The sequence below is a fragment of the Sesamum indicum genome, linkage group LG5 (genome assembly GCF_000512975.1).
Source record: "Sesamum indicum cultivar Zhongzhi No. 13 linkage group LG5, S_indicum_v1.0, whole genome shotgun sequence".
NCBI lineage: Eukaryota > Viridiplantae > Streptophyta > Magnoliopsida > Lamiales > Pedaliaceae > Sesamum > Sesamum indicum.
The window spans coordinates 2,460,097-2,483,006 of NC_026149.1; the positions used below are offsets into that span (position 1 = coordinate 2,460,097).

Sequence of the window (22,910 nt, forward strand, 5' to 3'; positions counted from 1 at the left end):
TTTTCTAGTTTTTTGTTAATATCAATAAATTCACAAAATTTTGATTAACAAAGATACTTATTTATTAAATGGAAGCAACCTCAAGGGTGCTAGATGCAATTTCTCAAACCACATATGATTTATGTGTAATTAGACCAAACCTTAGGGGAGAGGGTGTAATTGTCCCAAAAAATTGTTGTATAGATTTAATTTGGTAAAATATGTATGCTAAAATGTAACACAAGCTCCATCAGACATTTAAGATACAAGAAAGTGAGCAAATGAAGCGTCAAGATAAACTCAGTGCTTAGTAGGGAAAAAAGCATACCTTTTTTGATTGAACATGTAATATACAGATGGGAACTAAGGTACATAGCTCGACTAAATCTCCACAAACCCAAATGCCACATTATACAGTATCCATAAATTTGCTGAGCAACCAAAAAATATATCCTATATCAACAAATGGATGTGTGTTCTAAATGTATCCTATTCCCACAAATCGATGTAAAACAACACTGCACAAGATAATGAATTCCCAATCCAATTGGCAACGAAATATCCAGATAAAAACCTCAATCCATAATCCTAAGCACCAAATAACTTGCAACCCACTCAAAGTCCAAATGCACGACCACACTTCACAGTTTGGGTATTGAGCATTCAGTATCATACTCGCATATTTGCAGATGTTACAGATCTCCACTGTCCCACACGAGGACCTCGGTCCAAAAGCAGTAGCAGGCCAGCATTGTTCGTTGATAAGCCAAACATGTACCTAAAACAAGAAGGATATGTAAATGTGGGTAAAATCAGTCGCTACTGCAGAAGAGGTGCTGTAAACAAATTTCGGAAGCAATAATTCAACTGAATATTCTCCATTCTTCTTTCTTCCTGATTCCCACGAAAGATGTGGCTCCAGATTTACATAACTTTAGAAATCAGTAAGCAGTTTCTCAAAGTTCTGTACCACTACTAAACATTGGCTCTGATTTCATCAACAAGTTGCAAATTATTAGCTTTTATGTCATTAAGGACAAGACTATTACGAGTTTTGTTTGGGAAAAGGCAAGTTCTGAAGTACCCCAACAATATTAACATGATTATCCTCTTATCATTTACAGGATCACCAGCAACATGTAAATGCAGCCAACAGCAGCTGAATTAAGTGGAACAAAAATCAATGGGCATAAGGATAATGTACCAAGCAAAACAGCATGAAGAAGTAAATCAAGAAATAGTTTAAAAATACAGTAACAAGCAACTACTTGGAAAGTTTGATAGACATGTACTTACTTGCATCTGCGTGCTCTTCTTCTCCAGAAAACAAAAGAAACGATCCACTGAACAAGGAGAAATATTTTATTAGCAGTTACCAAGAATCATGATTTAGGGATGACTAGAAGTAGCTAAATATATATAGGCACTTCCAGTCAAACTAACTAATAGCAACCAGCAAATTACATAACACATGGGAGGTTGAAAAAGGCCCAAGATACACTGAAGATAGAAGCAATAATATCACTTTATTTTGCAATAGTTTGCTTTCAGCTCTTTAAACTTAGTAAGAGTAGTGAGGAGGTAATTGGATTAATATATTAGCCAGATCACGTTTTCTCGAATAAGGAAGGTGCAAAACTCAAATACCTCCACTCGAAGACATAAGTATATATCTCAGAGTAAGTTACAGTTACACCACAGAATCTTAAAACTGTAATGAAGGCAAGAGTACGCAAGCTGGCCCAAATAGGTTGAAAGAGGGATTTGTCACAACCAAAAAGATCAAGTCCTTATCATTTTCTGATTTTTTCATAAGCATTCAATTAGAAACAATATAACAAGACAAAGGAAGAGACTTAAATTAAAAGTTTCTGTTTATCAGAAAGCAAAAGATATGAGAGAGTTAATATAAAAACGGAAAAACTTATCTTTGTAGGGATAGAAAACAGGATCTCAAATGCAAGCAGCACAAATAAATAGGAGAAAAGACATAGTTGGCAACTGGATAACTAGCTGCCTTCATACTGTTATGATTCCAACCATTCCAAAATGAGTAAGCAACCAAACAGCAGAGGCAAGGGCCTATTAGAGAGGTGATATGTTGCTTGGGAGTCTAGACCTTGACTGTATGCAACCAGCAGCTATACTTTGAGATAGCCTTTCATGCTTCAATACTAAATAGCATGTTACCTTACAGAAGCTCAGAATATTAACCATCTCTTCATATAAATACAGTGGAATCTTTTTCAAAAGCATTTTAAAGAGCATTGTCCAACAAACTGACAGACACCAAATGAAGCAAATAATGACTACGCAGTTTTTGCTCTTTTATATGATGAATGAAATGGAACTATGCCATTTTCACTAATCTACATATTAGACTCTTGGAAGAGCAACAGTTGCAGATGGGAAGGCCATAGAAGTGCATGAAGTTCGCGTCATTTGAATCTACAGAGGGTTGGACTTACATATCAATAAATCAGTCACATTATGTCATAGGAATGTTTATCTGATCAATGATGTAAGTGCAAATAATGCAGCATAGTTCCAAAAAGGCAGACTCGCTAAAAATGCAGAACTGTGAAATCAGAAAAGGGTAAATTAAGGTTCATAACAACGTAAACACCAAGATCAAGTGTTCTATTGCAATTAAAAATAATTGGAGAATTCATCATCATCATCACCTTGAATATTGAAATGAAGGAAAAACTCCTAACCCCCGACTTCTGCACTGGCATCTCTCTTGATGGTGACATTTCTTTGCACAAGTTCTGAGCTATCTCCTTCAACAATACCAGTTGTGCTTTATCAGTCCCAATAGAAATAATTGACTGTCTCATTGATTCTCTATCAGCTTCAAGAGCATGAAGCCTTGCATATAGCTTCTGGATCTCTAGGTCTCTTCCATCGGATTGATTTACCGACTCCCTGGGAGTTGTCATATAGTAATCACCACCAATGCCAACAGAAGCCTTGTGATCCATGGCACCATGAACTGAAGCTCCCTGATGAATGGAATCAATTGTGTAAATTCTGTCACTCATGTCATCTCCAACTTCTGATGCATTATCCACCTTCCTCAAAGTAGAATTCACATCCAAATGGGAATATTCTGTCTTCCTAAAGCTGCTACCAAGCTTTGGAGAATCTGAGGTAAAATCTGCACCCATTTCTTTAACAATTGCAAATGGTGAATTGGAGCTGTCAGTAGAAATTTTCTTCAGGTGCCTAGGCCACCTAGGAGATTGACCAACTATTACTTTTTCAAGCACATTTTTGGTCCCAACATATTCCCTATCAGGCTGAATGGTCCTCGGACTTTTCTCCAGTATATTGATTCGATACTCCAAATCCTTTAATTGATCCCGAGAGCGTGGAGTTTCCCCGAATGCATATTTCTCAATATCAGCAGCTTCATCTTCATCATCTTGATAGACCTGGGATTCATTTATATTGCACTTGAGTGGAGGGTATATCTCATAAGGAGGAAAGTAAATTTGCCCTTCCAGATTCTCAGTCATGCTAGTATTCCTGCTCATAACCTTTACTCCATCTCCACCAACTCCTTCAGCCTCGGCCTCCGTGAGTCCATAACTCATCATCCTGTGTTTATAAGCCTGCACCTCACAAGTAAGTGACTCAATGGTCTGCTCCCTCTTATACAATAAATCCTCCAGTGCCAATGTCTCCTGTTGATCATGTGCCATTTTCTCCTCTGTAAACATCTTAAACTGCCTTGCCTCCATCTGAATCTCTGCCTTCTCACTCTGCAGCCTCAGAATCATAGACATGGCCTCATTGGCAGCCGAAGACGAAGCATTCCTCTCCTCCTCCAACTCAGAAATGAGATCCTGAATAGTCTGCTGCTGACTGCTGACTGTTTCACGCAGTGCCATACATTCATTTTCTATCTCGATACGGGCATTTTGCGGTATGATGAACCCCGGAATGGTGAACCGGTTTTCTTCCTCAACTTCATCATATTTTCGCTTGACAGACCGATTTGTCCCTAAAAGAGAGCTGTCCATCATTGAACAGCTGCAGCCGCAGTCACAGCATTTAACCCGGCTCGTTGATGGGGGAGAATTGTCAGACTCCATGGACCAATACACATTCAATACAACCTCAAACCCACCAATTACAGTTCAAACCCAATTATCCAATTTCACACGAAGAACGACAGAAATCTTTAAAAAAATATGTATCAGAAATAAAAAGCTCCAGCACCTCCGCCTTATACTAATAAACTTTCCTTCCGGTAATGTATGATTTTCCTCTCTTTCCTCAATCTCACCCAGAAAAAGAAAAAAAGAAAAAATTAATGGTTTCAGATCAAAATTTTATCGCCACATATTCCCTACAAGAAAAGATCAAGACAAGGCACAAATGAAAACTTACAATTTTTTGACGCATTTACTGCGCAGATAGACATTATTCCAATATTACCTGTGAGAAATTTTATATTCATTACCTTGACGCTGGGTAGGCAAAAAGGGTGGACCTGAATTTTTCCCGGGAAATTGTTCTTCAGCCGGTACCTCTCCGGGAAAAATCGAGGTGCCTTCTGTCTATATTTTCTGATCCGAAGCGGAAAATAAATTTCCCTGTAGCTGGAGATTGAGGGTGTAAAGGAAAATATAATTGGAGAGGGGGAGGGGGGAGGGGGGAGGGGGAGGGGACTCGAAACCCTAGTTTATCCGGGTGGTGTTTGTTCTGTTTATTTTGTCTCTCTATTTGTTTTTGGAATTTGCCTCTGGTTTTGATGTGCTTCGTGTTTCGTGAAAATCTGACTGCTGTTTTTTAGAGAGAGAAATGATTGTTCATTGTTCGTTAGTTGTAGAGAGAGAAAGCTAAAAAGCAGAGGAGAGGAGGGTGGGGGGTATTTTTGGAATTCAGAGATGTTCCTGTTGACCTTATCGGAGAGTCCAACACAAAGCGCGTGGGCGATCGTCTCGTCTGTCTTTTTCGCTCCTCGTAATAGCAAAAAAACCGGCCGAGTCTCATTACCGGATGCACGCTCCCACTCTCCCTTCAAAAATATACGGATTCTCTTCATTATTGTTATTATTATTATTGAATTTAAGTGTAAAGTTTGCCAATATATAAAATTAAATTACTAATATGATGGATAATAATAATTAAAACAAAGGTGACGTGTCGTAATTCTATAAAAAACTAACATGTATGGACCTATTGTGGTTGTTAAATCATCTTGATGTATGTGGTTCATGTAATTATACAATTATGAGAACTTATAAATAGCCGCTTTCATACTCCAACTAAAATTTTTGTTGTCCTAAAATTATTAGGACCTTACATACTTTTCTCTCTACGACCTATCTGACTTCGCATCAGAAGGATTATTACCCGGGCCTTTTAGCGTGGATCTGATGGTGATTTATTTTGTAAGTCTTGTACTTGAGAGATTTGAAACATACTTTACCTCCATAAAAGCAACATACTCTTGTATTAAATTTAAAGACATTATCTCAAAAAATCGTACGAAAAGAACTAAGGTTGTATTTGAATGAAATGATTAGAATTTGAAGGGAGGTTTGAAGTAAGGATTTCATAAGATTCTATATTAAATGAATTCGAAATCCATCACAATGTCATAAAAATATAATTCAAAATAAAAATTTACGATTTTAAAATCTTTTGTTGTATGAAATTCTCCAAACCAATTTGATGAATCTATTATTATGAATTTAAATTTTTTTATTTAAATTCATCAATCCAAATACAATATAAGAGACAGACAGTGTCGTATATTAATCCGTAGAAAAAGTGACTTCTTACCTCATATGCCCTTTATAATCATATCATGATCCCTCCATTTAATTTGATTTAATCTTCATAATTTCTATGTTAGTAATCTTCTTACATTCTATTTTATACTTAATTGCAAGACAAGTTCAAAATTTAAAAAAGACGTTCATTTTATCACTCAAATGTATTTTTTTTTCATTTAAATGCATATTTAAGTATTTCAAAGCCATAAAGAAGGAATTGAATGGATTAAATATCAAAACCTTTAATGATACGCAAAAATCGTGATTACCATCAACAAATTGACAACTTCATTATTAAAATGCCAAAGGAACCAATGAACAATTCAACATCCGTGTGCCTCAGCCTGCCCACATTGGAATTTTGTATACAGATAAAAGCGTGCTATGTGGACCACGTCTTTTTTAGATTCCTCCTCTTTTCTCTAGGCAGTGAGTTCTTTTTTTTGTTTTTTTTTTAAATGATCAACTCATGCACCCAACACACACTCAACTCAACGTTCAAATACGAGATCTCTCATACAAAAATTTTATACTTGAACCATTGAATTGTACCCCTGAAAATAGGAGGGAGGTTTGAATCTTATCCATTAAGGAGGTGTTTATAAATTACAATCAATTAAAATAAACTTTATCATCTTATTGCCGAGAATAGTTGATTTTTATTTTTTATTTTTAAATTATTTAAATTAAGTTAATTTAAAAAAAAGTTATAAATAACTCCAAATAAATTTCTATAATTTCTTGGTAAAATTACAAATACTAAAATTATCGTCAAATAATACTCCGGACTTATATTATTGTTTAACTTATAATATTTTTTTATAATTTATTTCCATCGTAAAAACATAAGTTGGTATAAGTGCTTCTTAATTATGATCATGATAGGGTTTCATATTCTTTTAATAAATGAACATACTCTAAGCAAAAAGATTTGAAGTAATGAGTAAGCATGATTAGGCCAAATAAGTATGAGATTATAGGTTAATTAATAGACTAATAAACTAATCTTATAAAAGTGGGTGATGATGTTAAGTATTGATGATGAGAATGAAGATTGTATTATAATAGAATTAACTTTATTTAATTTCTACCCTACTCCTGATTATGGTAGCTGATGATCATAAGGGACTCTTCAACTCGCAGCTGCATTTGTAATGATTATTAACTATAGTTAATATTTTAATTTTATTTATTATAACAATTAATAGTCAATAATAATTATTTTTTAGTTGTGATTAATTATTATTTACTGTGGTTCTTTTACAATCATAAGAATTATCATATTTCTTATGGTTAATTACATTTTTGAAAATATAAAATTATATTTTTCAAAAAAAAATTAAAATTATACTATTGTACCCCTCCAAAAATTTTCGATTTATATAAAAAAATGAATTTTCTCGTTAAGCTAGTCACTGCAACGTTCTTTATTATTAGAATCAATTCTTCTAAACTAAAAAATGCATTTTTCACTCCGTAATTGCGGTAGAATGGTGCTTTTGGTCGATTTCATTTTTGCACTTGAAGATAATAATATTTGAAAAAGAAAAAGTAACGCAGCTGATGCAATACCGTAATTTAAAAAATCATTCGCAAAATCGAAGTTTTAGTTCCCCGTGATTTATAATTTTAAAAAATAGTTGAACATTCAAAATATAAAGAATGCACACATTATTTCCCAAATTAAATTAATCTTGCCATCAGAAATTAAATAACTAAGTCATGTAAAAGGCAGCATGTGGTCGTAATCTTAAAATTTGAGAGGGACAAAACAAAATCCCCATTACTACGTGATGTGTGGACCACACTTAAATATCTTGAAATGACATGATGCCTCCAACTCTATTGTTTATTAATGCCTAAAATAGCCTAAGACCCCTCGTCTTATGCATTCGAGTCATACCAACTCAGTTAGAAACAACTTGAATTTGAGTATGAATGGACTAACCACAACCATACGAACAATTCTTTTATATCGATGGTCAGTAGGCAATTAATAGTTTAATTCAATCATACCTACATATAGATACACGCACCCATGCCCCAGGTAGCTATATATATATATATGCTTGTTGTTTCTTATGAGCTTTCTCTTGTTCCTTATGATCTTACCGATTTAAACATTGGATAACTATAATGGGGTCTTTCCAATATTATTTTCACATACTTGGCTTTGTAGATTATGTAGCGTAATTCCAATGATAAAGCTAAATATTTTAGACCTGATTCGGTATGGATTAATAAACCAATTAATCTAACCTTAATATATAAATCTATATATACACGCACATATGTAACTTCATCCGATTTCGTAATATACCAAAACCTGATATGCGGGCTTGTAAGTGTTAGAAAAGTTGGTTTGTTGCAAGAGAGTATTCAAATCTCTTACATGCCACCCGCATTCTAGCAGGCTGATGTGCGAATCGGTATTATAAAACATTAATACAAACGGATTAGACACGGAATATAAAACTGCAACGTGCATCCATGCACTTAGCTTTTGTTGCTCCACCTAACAGAACTCAAACTCGTAAGTCTCACATATATAAGAAGAAAATAAGACGTGTAAACCCCAACATCAATGGCTTCCAAACCATCCAAACCAAAGCCCTTAACATTTCCCTTCATCCTTTTCTTGATTGCCCTCCTAATTTTCACCATCCACTACCTAAAACAACTCCATAATGAGTTCCACACACACCCTAAATCAGCAAGAAACCCTAAATGGTTTGAGGTTGTTGCACGAGAGATGGGAGACGAGAACATCAACATAGGGTTTGTGAACATGGATGAAACAATGATAAAGGATGAAGTTCACACGAGGGGGAAGACGGTAAAGGTACGGCTCAACCCAGTGGACGAGGGCATTGAGTGGTCGGACTTGTTTCCAGAGTGGATCAATGAGAACTCACCTTCGAACTGCCCGGAGTTCCCTATGCCTAAATTCGAGGATTATGGGAAGTTGGATGTTGTAGTTGCTAGGGTTCCTTGTACAGGAGATAGTGGTATGAGGAATGTTTTTAGGTTGCAAGTGAATCTAGTGGTAGCTAACTTGTTGGTAAGAAGTGGGAGGGTGGAAAATGGGGTTAGTAGACCAGTATTTGCTGTGTTTATAGGCTCATGTGGACCAATGTGGGAGATTTTTAGATGTGATGATCTCTTGTGGCATGATGGCAACTCTTGGGTATACAAACCTGAATTGAGGAGGATCAAACAAAAGGTGTTCATGCCTGTGGGTAGCTGCCAACTTGCCCCTCCATTTGCCCAATCTGGTTAGTAATGTGTGAACTTTTTCTAAGAATGAATTCAACATCCATCAAATTTCTAAGTATTACTACCTGTACTTGGAAGGGCCCTATAGTTAAACCAATTTAGAATGAATTACTCAGTTGTTTGCTATGAATGAATTTCAGGGGAAGAATTATGGAGAAGGCACAGCGTGACAAGCAACAACCACATGCCAAGAGAGGCTTATGTTACTGTACTACATTCTTCAGAAGCCTATGTATGTGGTGCAATAGCTCTAGCCCAAAGCATCATTCAATCAAACTCAACCAAAGACCTCGTCTTGCTGGCCGACGACCACATTTCTGAAAAATCCATTCAGGGCCTCCGGTCAGCTGGATGGAAAATCAAGCGGATCAAACGAATAAGGAGCCCTCATTCGAAGAAAGATGCCTATAATGAGTGGAATTACAGCAAGCTCCGGATATGGCAACTAAGAGAATATGACAAAGTCATGTTCATAGACTCTGATCTCATTGTGACAAGAAACTTAGATGACTTCTTCATTTACCCACAACTGTCAGCTGTTGGTAACGATAAGCACATTTTCAACTCAGGGTTGATGTTAGTAGAGCCGTCTATGTGCACGTTCAAGACCCTGATGAAGAAAAGATTCGTGGTGGGGTCGTATAATGGGGGTGATCAGGGGTTTCTCAATGAAGTTTTCCCCTGGTGGCACCGCCTTCCGGCCAAGCTGAATCAGCTCAAGTTCTTTGGCTCTAATCATGATTATACACATGAGATACCTCATGATATGTACACTATACATTACCTTGGTTTGAAGCCCTGGATGTGTTATAAAGACTATGATTGTAACTGGGATAAGTTGGAAACTCAAAAATTCGCCAGTGATTCGGCTAATGAGAGGTGGTGGCGTGTTTACGACACCATGCCTAAGAAGCTGAGACATTTTTGCTCCTTGACTCCTGCAATGGATGTCAGGATCCAGAAGTACAGAAATAGAGCAAAGAATGCTAGTTTTCCTGATGGACACTGGAAGATCAAGGTTAAAGACCCTAGAAGAAATCAATGTGATTCTTTCTATTAATAGCAAACAAAATTTGGAAGTCATATAGGGAGAGGATAGTTCTACAAGCAAATCCTGTAGAACTACTGTAGCTGTTAAAAGTTATTTGATGTTTTCGAATCCCTAAACTTCAATGATAGTATTCATCTAGAATCATGATTGGATATTCTCAAACAATCCTGACAAAGATTTCTCCAGACGTTGAAGTGAATAAATTACCGGTTCAACTTCAGAACATCATTATACATCATGTGCGTAAATACATTTACACAACCATAAAGACCTTGAAGCATGTCGAAAACAAGCAAGAACAGAAGCTCGACAGACGACACGACACACTTAAACAGAGAATTACAAGATTAATAAATGTATAGTAATATCCAATGCAATTAGAAAAATCTGTTGTATTGACTGGTGAGAGAATCCCTCAGATTTGAGTAAAGGCCGAAGAGGGAATACTGACGAAGGTTTTTAACCTCATACCATGAGTTGAAAACCGCCTCATGCTTGTCAGTGCCAGAAAATGCCAGTTGTATCCCAATGCTACAATCTACAGATCCCCCTCGATTTTTACAGTTATTCGTTCTGATGGCACAGTCTTGATTGTTAAGGCAGACAAAATTAGATTTGCCCGAGCAAGAAGCACAGCCATCTCTTTTCCAGTACAAGTTCTGCAGTCTCCCCTTTTTAAATTCATGAACCTGCATCAAAGCAAAAATTATCCAAATAGATGTGATGAGTTGATTTCATGAAGGAAATGAAACAGTAAGGTGAAAACTACATTACCAGAGTAAAACTGGTGATAGTGTATGTATTGTTTGCAACAAAGGCAGGAATTGATCTCGCAGCATATCTTCGACCAGCAAATGCCACCATATAACCTCCAACTGAATCCTGGAAGGAAGAGAAAAGGAATTGCAGGAGATGAATACATAGAGCATAGCGCTAATGTGCATACAAAAAGATACTATGGACCAATAGCTTCAAGGTAGAATTAGGTGCACACCACAAACTATCATTTGGGTTAATCTGTTGATAAATATGAGCAAAGAGGACAGAAACATTGTCTTAATAACTGGGATGGTGAGAAGAAATCTTCTTATACTGTAAGTTTTGTTGCACTTAGTGATTCTGTTAATAGAATCGTGTACAGGGATCAAAATGGTATCAGCACAAAAATGCAACCCTTATGCTAAGGAAAGATTGTGGATGCTCCCAGAAGCAATACCTCAAATTTCTCTCTGTATAGTAGGGTATGGGAAGGGAAAATTTTGGATGTTAGGAATCACAAATGGCATGCAGAAAAATTCTTATCCAAATGAGGTCTAGTCGAACTGAACCAATCAGATAGGAAATTCAATTCACTTGCCATGTGATCACATGCCAAGAGTATTACACTTACATGTAGTTGGTTCATATGCTAGTCGGACTCCTACTTAGATAAATATGGCAACTTGCTCCAATAGATGACGAGTCCCTTTTTAGTTTCGATGTTTTGCATTTACATGAACTTCCACCTTCACTCATCTAACAATCTCCATTTAGCAGCAAGTAATAAGAATAAAATTACTCTGAAAAAATATACCCAAACATGTTTACATCAATTAAATACAGTATTATAAAGTAAATCCAAAGAACCTGACCAGAAAAGTAAAATTAAAAAATTCTTCAAGCAATAATCTGAAAACATAAACAATCTTCAAGCAACTAATAAGCATCCAAGTATAAATAGACTTCCTTAAAAGGATCAGTACCGGAAAGAAGTTGGAAGTATTGATGGTAAGGAGAGAGATCTCGTCGACTTTAGGGCGGAAAACCGCGACCTGAGAGTTGGCGGAGGAAAGCGAGAGGCGGTGGTCACACGGTGAAAGCTGAACAGAATTATTGAAGAAGAACGCCGTTCTGGCTGCAAACGCGATCCCGAAAGTAAACCCGTCGGACCTCTGTATGGACGCGTCAGCGCAGGGCGAGTAGACGTCGTTCGAGTCGCTACCCCATGCTCCCAAACATATTGTGCTTAATAATACTGCAATCAACAGAGCAATTGGTGATCTTGGAATCGCCATTGTTAGGTAATGGTTCACCAGGAGAGCTTCGCTGTGATTCCGTTTCCCGTCGGATGATTTGGGGGTTTTGTTTTTGGAGCGTGGGACTGGGGATGGTAAATGATGGTTGGGCTGTCCCGTCTGTCTCACTTTCCTGCAGAAAATATAAGCTAAATCTGCGACAATAAAAATATATATATATAATTTACTGTAGTTTGTGTTGACTTTGTGGGGTTGGACGGCTGAGTAATTTAGTTGAGGTGATAAAAAGTAAAAATATAGTCTTTCATCGTACTGGATAAAAACAGTGATAATAATTTGGTTTAGGGAAAAAAAGAGGCTGAAAATGAATCGCTAGAGGAAGGGCTTGAACCTTCGACCTTGTGGTTAACAGCCACACGCTCTAACCAACTGAGCTACTCCAGCAATTGTTAATTTTTAACAAATTAATTAAAAGTTGTATTAACAAAATGGTATTTGGGTTGCCAGCCTAGCAAGTTATTTAGCTTTGTGTTCATTCAATTTCGTCAATCTTCTTACAGAACCAAGTTTAACAAATTTTGCGTGGTATATAGGTGAAGATTGATGCGACCTCGGGTTAATTCTACCTGAACTCGTTTTATTATTTGCTTGTTAAGTTGACTGACATCCGAAATATCAAATTTTTCAAATAAATAAAAAGAAAACTTGATCTTGTAACACAAATTAGTCCAAGATTATTTACATTGTTCATCAAGTTTTTCTAATAAATAACTTTTCAACATCTTATCAAAAATGTCTTTGCAGAACAATGATACATCTTTTTCCTTTTATTTCAGTTCTCTTCACACCAAGTTTGTGGAGCAAGGAATGCAAGTAATTTCAGTCTCAATTCATGTGTTCTGGTTCTAGCCCATGTCAGATGTCACACCCATCTCATTTCAGGCAATCCCACCAAATCACATGGAGAATTGGAGATTCACCTCTGGGATCTGTACCATTTGAGAAATGCTTTAAGAGCTTCAGCTCCCGTGGCCCGCTATATCGGTTTGGTTTCTCCTCACGTGCCCTCTTCTGCTATGAGTTAAGTTTGTAGCTGATGTATTCAATGTTTTCAGAAGTGAATAGATGAGAATGCAGGGAGACGGCAACGACATGTTACCATCTGAAGTTCACTGGTCAGCTGGTCTGATAGATTACACAAAACCGATCACCTAGGTGGGAAGTTGACAACAGGAGTTAAATTGGCAATACCAGATGGTGGTGTCTGTGGTCTTGCTGTACCAAGTGCAGCAATTTCCAACTCCTCATCAAGCATATTTATCCCATCCCACACCAAACCAGCTGTAATGGAAGTTAAAGAATGAATTCTTCAATAAGATGCCTGAGATCCAAAAGGAAAAGAAAAAGAAAAGTAATAAGGATACAATCTGTCTTCCACATGTCTGTAATGCTGACATCCCCATCTGATAAAAGCCAATAGTCTGCATCATTCTGCAAAAATCAAAAACACAAAAAGGTTGAACAAAAACCTTGCAGTAATAAATTTCTAATTAATGTCTCTGAATAGCAGAGAAAATGCAGAAGCCTCTTATCAAAGAGATCTGCAAATATCCATGAAGGTTTTTGTCAAATAGGCATTTGAACCATAACAATGCCACCATTCAAGAATATTGAAATCCTTATCAGAAACACACTAGACCATAGTGGTTTACCACTTTATCTCATCTTCAACACTGCACTTTTGAGCACTTTATCCTAAATAAACTCTTAAATTAAGTACCAGAATATCAGGTATTTTTGGCCTTGCAAAATGTAAATTGCACCAGATAGCTAAACCTTTCAGCTTTAATACAAGTATGTGATAGATAACATTCTCGAGAGAACAATAAAAACAGAAATAACTGTTTATTTGTTCTGTTCAATAAGTCAAAAACATTTAGTTAGCAAGAGCAGACTTACATCAATGTTTGAAGGGATGATCTTTGTCATTCCTCCAGTAGATTCACCAACAATAGAGTTAAGTCCATGGGTCTCTTGTGACTGAGCTTCAATTTGTTCGGGACTGTGCTCTATGGAGGCTCTGTCCATTTCTGGATTCTCATTAGAACCGGAGCTTGGGGCAAGAGAGAAGTTCATTGACTGTTCAACTCCATTCACCTCCTCAAACTTCTCCTCAAATTGGCTGAGTCAAAATGAAAGAGATACAGAAAATGGAGAAAGGATAAATGACAGTTTGCGGGACATAATGAGGTTAGCCAGGATAGGTGTCAAAAAGAATCTAAATGATACCTGACAAGGTAAAGATCAATAGGACCCATTGTACTTCTAAGTATAATCCTGTATCTCCTTTGAGGATAGTCAACAGCCTATGTATAGAAAGAAATTATGTAATCAAAAGCCTCCATAGTACAGTCATGGAAGTTCAGTTACTGTAGCTATACCTCGTCAGGATCCGGGACTTCAAGGGTGGTGCCATGGGGTGCTTTCACTGCTATGAGGGTTTCATTCTGTTAGAAAAGTAAAACACTCAAAAGACTGAACTCAATCCTGAGCACCACATTAATCAAAGAAACTCTTTCCACCTTATTTCTACCTTCCATCTTATTAGTACATGAAAATTGTTCACGCGTAAACACCATATAAGGACAAGAAATGAACCTGGAAGCAGGGCAAATTTTTAATGTCATCTTCTATTACAAACACCCATCTACAACAGCCAAAAATTAATATGAGCATTAGCAAACAGAAAATATTCAAGTTTAATAAAGTTAACATAATTACAAGTATAATTAAGAATTACTTGTGATTGTTTTCATCTTCACTCAGTTCTCTCAATTTTTCCTGCATTTGCCTGTAATTGTCCTGAAGAATCAGCACATAAAACAATAATATAAAGATTGCAGCCGTCTTTTGCTTGACAGGGATAAACTATTAACCTTATTCGTTCATCCAAACTTCTCTCTTCCACGGACAGGTTTTCAATATCTGCCTGCAAGAAGGCAACAAGGGAAAGAACATTGCAGATGATTCAAATATGAACAAATTCCTACATGATTTTACCCTAAAAAGATTCAAAGTAGCACCATGTATGTTGAGTCAAGTGCATCAGTAAACTTCATAGATAAAATAAAGTAAAGTAGGTCAAACTAAAAATCATCAAAAATAATCATGTCCCTTCTTACCTGTAAAAGAGTGGCATCATTGTCTACTTTTCCAGGTCTTGAAGGATCAAGCCCCCTAGCATGTAATCATAATATGTTCACATTAAATCGCAACATTTAATGTCACTCCCTAAGTCGACTACGATATGCAATATAAAAGCAAACGCCCTAGTATTTTTGAGATGCAACACGAGCTTACTTCCAGCGGATTCTGTTCTTAAGCTTCTTTTCAATAAGGCCAATCCCTTCAAGCACATTGGTTATGTCATATATCCTTCTCTTCTGCACCTGCATAGCAAAACTTCAACTAAATTTTCTAATATGTAGCCAAAATGATACATATTCATCCTACAGAAGCATCACCTGCAAAGTATCAGCTGCTTTGTTTAGATCAAGTTCACCATCTTCTGCATGCTTTATTAAAGTGATAAATTTTTTGGTCAAAAGACCTGAGAAGTATTGCCCATGCTAGTCAGAAATATACTTGTGCAATTACAGCTTAAAAGTTTAATGTCATAAGCAGGGTAAAGTGATTACTTAAGGAGCTATCGTAGCGACAGGTTCCAGGAGTGAGAGGAGATGGAGCATCTGCAAGTTTGGCAATTATAATGTTATTTCATTTATATATAAATGAAACTATCAATAGTCAAATAAATTTGCAATTGAAGCCATTTTTATCAAATCCAAATCCAATAATGCTCCCATTATTTTTTTCTCAGAAGTTGGTAAACAGAAAATGACAAATCTAGGAGAACAAGTCTTACCAACATTCGAGACCAGGATTGAAGGTACAGATCTATTATTCTTCATGACTTTGAGCGGCCCTTTATCCTTTCTCCTTTTAGAGCTATGGAAGGGACTATTAACCATATCACTGTATCCCAGATTTGCTGACCACTCACTCGACTCAACTTCATTGTTTTCATACCCGTTCCTCCGCTTTAAAGGCTGAGATACACCATTGAACACTGAAGTCAGCAGACATGATTGACAATGCACTCGTCATATACTGGCAATAAGGAACTTCAAAATGTAGACAAACTGCTTCTGGTTTATGATGATTTATGGTTGTGCAATGGTTAAACATCTGAAGTAAAAGCAAAGTGGCTTCATTACATGTCATGGGTTGCGCATGTTAATGAAGTGACATTTTGTGAGCAGATATTATCATCTTATACCAATAATCATCAATGTGAGAATTATATATAGCGGGGTCAAAATGACATGACAAATTCAAGGGTGGTTCTTATATCGTGTCATAAAATCAAATATAACATAGAGAATTAAATGCTATGAAGATATTTAGGTATCAAATTTACACAATACAGGCACTTCACTCTCTATATGAGTATGAATGAGAATTAGAATTCTCTTTTTCTTCTATCATACATATATAGATCTATCTTAAACATATAAGGTGACAAATCTAGCAGTCTTAGCTCTCAGTGGTTCAAACGTATCGCGCTAACAAGCGATAATTCAATAAAACCCGTCCACTAACAACAAAAACAGTTAAACTCATTTCAAAAAAATTAATAGCTGAGAAAGAGTCCAAAAATAGAAACAGAAGAAAGCAAACAAACACCAGTCGAAATAGGAAAAAGTACTAGTGACAGAACTGGACGTACGGTAGACTTGACGATGATAGCTTCCGGCGGATGATCGGCGGCGGCGCGTGGCGGAGTGGAGAACCGGTGGTAGTCATCTGGGAGAACAAACGGAGGCTTCATAGAAGCGAAGGCGAGGTGGCGCCCGATCATCTTCGGCGGAGTCTGCTGCTTGCTGAGAATCTGGCCACTCACAGCCGCCGCCGGAGGCGTTGCCCCTGAGTCACCGGTCCGAGCTCCAAGCCCAGCCATTAATTGTTGCCTAATCAGATCAATTAAATCAAATAAACAAAGCTACAAGAGCTTATCTAAGGGTTCTAGATTTCCAGCGCGAGCGAAAATGAGGGTTTTGATACTTTTATGGAGAAAAGTAGTGTACGTGAGTGCGTGTTGTGTGTGCGAGTTGGGCTGGGAAGTAGAAAACGAGGGAAGGGAGGGAATTTTGGTTCGGATAGATGTGGAGGGAAGTGGAGAGAAAATGAGAAAATGAGAATGAAAATTACTTATTCCCTGCTTTTTGCAATATGCTCCTCAATCTTTTCATTTATTCACTATATATGCCCTCTCTAGCTTCCTCATTTTTTAACTTAAATATGTAATTTAGAATTGATACAATTATCAGATAAAATCTTTTGTTGTATTAATTTTTAAATACTCAAATTTATCCCTTAATTTATTTATACCCATATAAAAAATAACAAATAGTAATTTTAGTATTTTTTAGTAATCTCACTTTAGTTTTCTATAATTTTTTTTCACAAATTTTCATATTTTTTAAAAATTCACAATTACAATTTATGTTTTTCGATCTGAGGTCACACCATATTTTTACTTCTCATCAATTTTTGTCATCATCTTACGCCATGATTGTATTTTTTTTCATTTCACATCATAATTTTTTTTATATGCTCGCGAAACTATGTATAACGATGATCAGTGACATCAAACTAGAAGTCATGCTATTTTTTGTAATTTTCTTTTAAAAATAATAGCTTTTACTTGTAATACCAAAAAATAAAAAAGAAATGTTAGCTTACAACAAGCTTTTCATTGATTGACTAACACAGTATATATTTTGTAATCAAGCAAAAAACATACCAGCTCTTAATGATCAAGAATCAAAAAAAGAATCTTTTGAAAATTAATAATTTTAAAAATGATACACTGATCAAATATATAACTGTAGTAAGACAATATATTTTAAAAATTATATGAACTTAAATTTATAACTGACATGTATCGATTTTATTTTCAAAAAATGCATTATAATAACCCCACTCAAATTTTTAGTACCTTTTTTTTTAGATCACTGGTATTCTCATCTCATATTGGATATGGAATTAGTCTTATTTGGAATAGAAACGAAAACATTACGCCCCTCCCAACAAAGTATTGATAGTGGTAAAAAAATTAGATTGTAAAATAGATCATTGTTATTGAACAAGTGTCTAGAACCCAAACATATAGCTAAGAGTGTGTACAGTTCGATAAATCAAATCGTAGTGAATTGAACCGAAAAGTTTGATGTGGTATTCAATAAACAATTTTGGGGTTCAGTACGGTACCGGAATACTGTACCAAATATCAAATTTTTCAAAAAAAATATGTATATACATCATAATTATACATTTAAATGTAATAAATAAAAAATTACATATATTAATTTATAGTTTAAAAAACAGTTAATTTGGTAAAAAAAAATGAACCCAACCGATTTTTATTGAATTCGATATTCAGCAGGTCATTATTAGTATTTTGAAATTTTAACTCAGTTCGTTTTTACATGAAACGTTTTGTTGTTCGAGAGCTGAACATCCAAAGGAGGAGATATATTCATATTTAGGTAAAACCTGGGGAGCTGAGGTGCAAAATTAGATTAAAGAACAAGGACGGAAAGAAAGAAGTGGAATCGGGAAAATGCGCGCCTTTAGTGTCCTTCATACAAATAGCTAACCCAGCTATTTCCGCCACGCGCTCCTAGCGTGTGCCCCTCTTCACCCTAAGATATAAAGGTCAAAACTCCATTGCCGCCCCTGCGAGTCCACTACAACTGCCTCCCTTTCGTGTGGCATAGAAGAATTATTTACCCTCAGTTCTCTTTTTCTCTCTCTCTCTCTTTGGTAAGTCCACGGACCAAGAAAAAGGTCTTTTGAGCCACCTGATGCTTAGACCGGCGGCTGATATTGAGATTTCGTAAATAAATTTGAAATTATTAGTTCGAATTACATCAAGTATGTAATTTAATTATATAATTATTATTTAAAAAAAAAAATTTAAGGTGATTTTATGACTATATTATCATATGATATATTCACTTTAAAAGAATATGTAGTTACTCGAATCAATAAATTAAACCAAATTAAATTTTATCATGAATAATGGATTAATCATCCAACACTACGAAAATGAACAATAAATATATAGTTACTACTGTACTACCAAAATGGTAATGAGTCCGGCTATCACAATTGTTTAAAAAAAAAGATATTTTTCTGTAATATTATAAATGAGTAAATTACAACTTATATAATGCATGACTATAGTATTGATTTTTTTGTCAATTAAAGCAAATTTAGTTGGCAAAAATTATAAAGTCGTGATTCTATTTTAGTAATAGTTATTTTTATTTGAAAAAAATGTCATTTTTTAAAAAATTAATGAGAATGGAATTGGGAGAATTAGGACACTGTTAATTGTTTTTTAAATAAATTATGTGTGCTTTTTCTTGAATAAATTGTTTGTATCCTTATTTATGATATGAAAGTCATAAATGGACCGGCAACGTTAGTGTAGAATGTCCCGTCTGCATAATAGAAGTTTGACGGTAACAAATGTGTTATTGGTAAACGCCAGGAATAATGTTATGACAAGATTGGCCAACAACTTGATTTAACTCTAAAGAAACCTGTCGCCTCGGTATGGCCCCTGCCCAAATTAGAGTCATTTTGGTGGAACACTACTTTTACCCCAATCACATTCACCAACTCTTACAACTGAGTTTCCGCAGTCCAGAAGAACTGGATCTGGGATTTTCAAATGTGGATAGCCAGAAAGAAAAAGGTGGTGGGATGTTGGCAACCTTGTGGCAGCTCAATTTACCCAAGTTATTTCCTTTGATCTCAACTGATAACAAGAGATTCATTACAAGATTTTTATATGAATAGCTAAATGCTTAATCGCACTTTTGGAAACTGTCTATCAACGAAGCAGATTCGTTAGAGTTAAGTAGAAGTGATCTCATCATCATCATCATCTATGCAACATTAATGCGAAATCACAGACAGCCACAAAGAACGAATCCAGCAATCCTCAGGACCTCAACCACCAGCAATCGTCAGGACCTCAACCACCAGCACTCTGATGCATGATTGTTCTCGTCTCAAATAATTTCTTTCTCATGATTCGGAAAGAAAATGTCTTTTGCATGTGTTGTGTGAAGAAATCCCCTTCAATTCCCTAACAAGAAGACAGATTTTTGCAGTTCATTTTCCTGATTCTAATGTCGCATAGGATCCCCAAAAAGTTAATGCACACGGGTAATTAAGTATCTAGCGAAAACGCATGCATCTCCAGCAGCTTGATCCAATGACAAAGAAAAATCTATTCCACCTTCGCGGTCGACAATACTTGATGTATACACTTGCACAATAAACCTTTAGATCAAGGATCCATCTGGTAGTAGATCATTTAGATACAAGAACAATAGCAAACATTCTCTAGAAATGTAAAAGAGACGAGCACTTTGATCATGATGTCCCTTATTGTTCTCCACATTAGAGGACGTCGTCAATCAACCATCCAAGGCTACAAAATCAATGTATCACACACTGTACAAGTTGGTTCCATCTGAAGTTCAAATAACAATCATCCTCTACACCACACTGCAGTCGGTAGGCATAAAGTATCTAAAAAAATCTACATACTACAATCGTGTCGTGCACCTGATTAAACTAATTTTAGAATATGCTAACATGTGATTCAAGACTTCAGGGTTCATCCTAATTGAACAAAGACGCAAAGTGTTTGAGAAGTAAAAAACCATCCTAAGTTGCCACTTAAACTGGATTCATCTACCAGGCGTGGTGCAAACAGATGCTTGCACTCACAAAAAGATAACTCACTAGTGAAGGTACCAATAGAGAGGCCACACAGCAACTTATTGTCATCTAGCTTAGAAAAGCGAAAAAGGCTCATCTAAGCAACAAAATTCTGAACCACATGAGACCTCATCCCGCACAGAGAATGTTCCAATAGGTGAACGATTGCTCAGAATAAGGCTGCTGAAAGTGCAATAAACACAAAACAGATGTTCTCACATCAAATATGGAAGCACAATACACATAGCATTTTCGCCAGTGCACAACTGTGTATAGATACAAACCTCCACCTATTCCTGAAATCAGTTAAGGAAGATATAAGAGGCAACCACAGCAGAATCTCACTGCACTTAGTTGCAAAGTTCAACAGCACATGAAAATAAAATTGTACACAATCCGTGTCAACTAGAGAATATAATTAGCAAATTCTAGAAGCTGAAAAGCATTACTTCACTTTAAATACTTTCAATTCTCGTTTTGTTGTCAAGCTTGTTCTTTTTACATTCCTCAGATCACATTCAATAATAAACCTTGTTTTCATTCAATCTTTGCTCAGACGAAAACATACTCGAAGACAGAATAATATTACTGGCAGCTGGCACAGGCCCATTCACAAACACTTGGTAATAATGTTAACAGGATAAGGACCTGAACTAACTTGATAATCATTCACAAGTAGAATTCATGTACATTTATCAATATAAACAAATGATGCTAAATTTATCAAGAAATTTCATTCTATCTATGTTACATTATCACCATCAGTATTTGTATTTGTGCACCACAAGGGAGAAGTTCTCACCGGAGCGGACGAACTACAACACACCTCCAACCTCTCCCGAAACCGTCCCTCCGACAACTTCAACATAGTAGGCAATGCCAAGCAGACGCCCTTGTCCACACACATCCTGTGCCTCGGCTTTATTCTATTCTCTAAGCTAAAAGAAAAGTACTGCGGGAACGCAACCAGTTCCTTCAATTCTCTCCCCATTTCCACCACAAAATAATCAAATTTCGGCTCAAAATTTTCCTTAATGCTGTAACAGAACAACGACGGGAACCTCCTAAACATAATAATAGTATCCTTGTACGAAAACCCAAGTTTCTGCAAGTACTCAATCCGAGGAATGAACTTGGATTCAACGGAGCACGATAAAAGCGGAGCCCACTTGCTGACATCATCGATACCAATGGTGCCTTGGAGGAAGTACAGAGTAGGCCGAAGCTGGCGCTCGACGCTGCATACAAGGAGGCGGGGACGGCGGTGGATGACATGGCGGAGGCCCGCGGTTTCCACTAGCGCCTCTCGGAGGAGGAAAGTGGTGGCCGGAATTACAGTAGAGGAAGTGGAAGAGGTCAAGAGCTCCGGACACATGGGGAAAATCCGGCGGAGATCCTGAGCGGTGAGGCCTAGAGAAAAGAGGAAGTCGACGGTGGACTTGATTTGGGAAAGGGGAGTGGAAATCAAGGGTGGGTGGGAGTGGAGGCAGTAAAAGGAGTCTACGCCCAGAGAATCCAAGTAGAGGAGCAATTCTTGGAGCTGGGTGTTTCCGGAAGGCGGAGGGGAAATGATGGGAGGGGATTGAGTTTCGGGGGACTTGAGGGGCGGAGGTTTGGGTGCGGGGGGGAGGGAAATGGTGGGGGATTTGGGGGAGGAATGGGGCGGGAAATGGAGGTGTTTGGGGCGGGAGATGGGAATGGTGGAGGAGGAGGAAAGGTGGAGAGTTTCTTGCATGGTTGCTACATGTTTGGAGAGGAGAGGAGTGGGGAAAAGGAGGAATTGAGGAAGGAGATAAGGTGGAGAGGGCCGCGTGTGTTATCTGGAAATCTCCAGTTTGGACTTGGGAGGATAATGGTAGTGCTGCTTCCTTCACCTTGGAGCCCATTTTTTGTTTTCTTCTTCCTCTTTCCTAGGGCTTTTTGTCTTTTCAC

General features: G+C 36.7%; 5 protein-coding genes and 1 non-coding gene across 9 annotated transcripts; 1 reads left to right on the forward strand and 5 right to left on the reverse strand.

The window, feature by feature from the left end:
* Positions 324-4,810, reverse strand: LOC105161703 (myosin-binding protein 7). The gene is made up of 4 exons (XM_011079489.2): positions 4,451-4,810; positions 2,664-4,336; positions 1,276-1,322; positions 324-757 (listed from the first exon to the last, which is right to left on the reverse strand). Exons 2-4 carry the CDS (start codon positions 4,077-4,079, stop codon positions 649-651), a joined length of 1,572 nt encoding a protein of 523 aa, XP_011077791.1. The 5' UTR covers positions 4,080-4,336; positions 4,451-4,810; the 3' UTR covers positions 324-648.
* LOC105161800 (putative UDP-glucuronate:xylan alpha-glucuronosyltransferase 4) lies at positions 8,366-10,596 on the forward strand. The gene is made up of 2 exons (XM_011079614.2): positions 8,366-9,046; positions 9,188-10,596. Exons 1-2 carry the CDS (start codon positions 8,524-8,526, stop codon positions 10,105-10,107), a joined length of 1,443 nt encoding a protein of 480 aa, XP_011077916.1. The 5' UTR covers positions 8,366-8,523; the 3' UTR covers positions 10,108-10,596.
* Positions 10,294-12,299, reverse strand: LOC105161704. Its single transcript, XM_011079490.2, has 3 exons — positions 11,841-12,299; positions 10,873-10,980; positions 10,294-10,787 (listed from the first exon to the last, which is right to left on the reverse strand). The coding sequence occupies exons 1-3, from the start codon at positions 12,150-12,152 to the stop codon at positions 10,476-10,478; spliced, it is 732 nt and encodes a 243-aa protein (XP_011077792.1). The 5' UTR covers positions 12,153-12,299; the 3' UTR covers positions 10,294-10,475.
* TRNAN-GUU lies at positions 12,484-12,557 on the reverse strand. The gene has a single exon. It is a non-coding gene; the product is annotated as a tRNA-Asn (tRNA).
* On the reverse strand, positions 12,805-17,360 carry LOC105161705 (transcription factor E2FA). Of its 3 annotated transcripts, none has more exons than XM_020693677.1 (14): positions 16,894-17,360; positions 16,039-16,222; positions 15,812-15,862; positions 15,638-15,723; positions 15,474-15,562; positions 15,296-15,350; positions 15,050-15,102; positions 14,914-14,964; positions 14,772-14,820; positions 14,555-14,620; positions 14,403-14,479; positions 14,073-14,295; positions 13,538-13,604; positions 12,805-13,184 (listed from the first exon to the last, which is right to left on the reverse strand). In XM_020693677.1, coding segments are annotated over exons 1-14 (1,293 nt in total). In that variant the 5' UTR covers positions 17,134-17,360; the 3' UTR covers positions 12,805-13,182. The 3 variants fall into 3 exon arrangements, with proteins under 3 accessions (XP_020549336.1, XP_011077793.1, XP_020549335.1); XM_011079491.2 differs by having other exon boundaries at positions 12,805-13,454; positions 16,903-17,359; XM_020693676.1 differs by having other exon boundaries at positions 12,805-13,454; positions 16,894-17,359.
* On the reverse strand, positions 19,793-22,842 carry LOC105161706 (transcription termination factor MTEF1, chloroplastic). 2 transcript variants are annotated; one of them, XM_011079492.2, is made up of 2 exons: positions 21,781-22,842; positions 19,793-20,337 (listed from the first exon to the last, which is right to left on the reverse strand). In XM_011079492.2, the coding sequence occupies exons 1-2, from the start codon at positions 22,711-22,713 to the stop codon at positions 20,224-20,226; spliced, it is 1,047 nt and encodes a 348-aa protein (XP_011077794.1). In that variant the 5' UTR covers positions 22,714-22,842; the 3' UTR covers positions 19,793-20,223. The 2 variants fall into 2 exon arrangements, with proteins under 2 accessions (XP_011077794.1, XP_011077795.1); XM_011079493.2 differs by lacking the exon at positions 19,793-20,337 and adding an exon at positions 20,345-21,274 and having other exon boundaries at positions 21,781-22,840.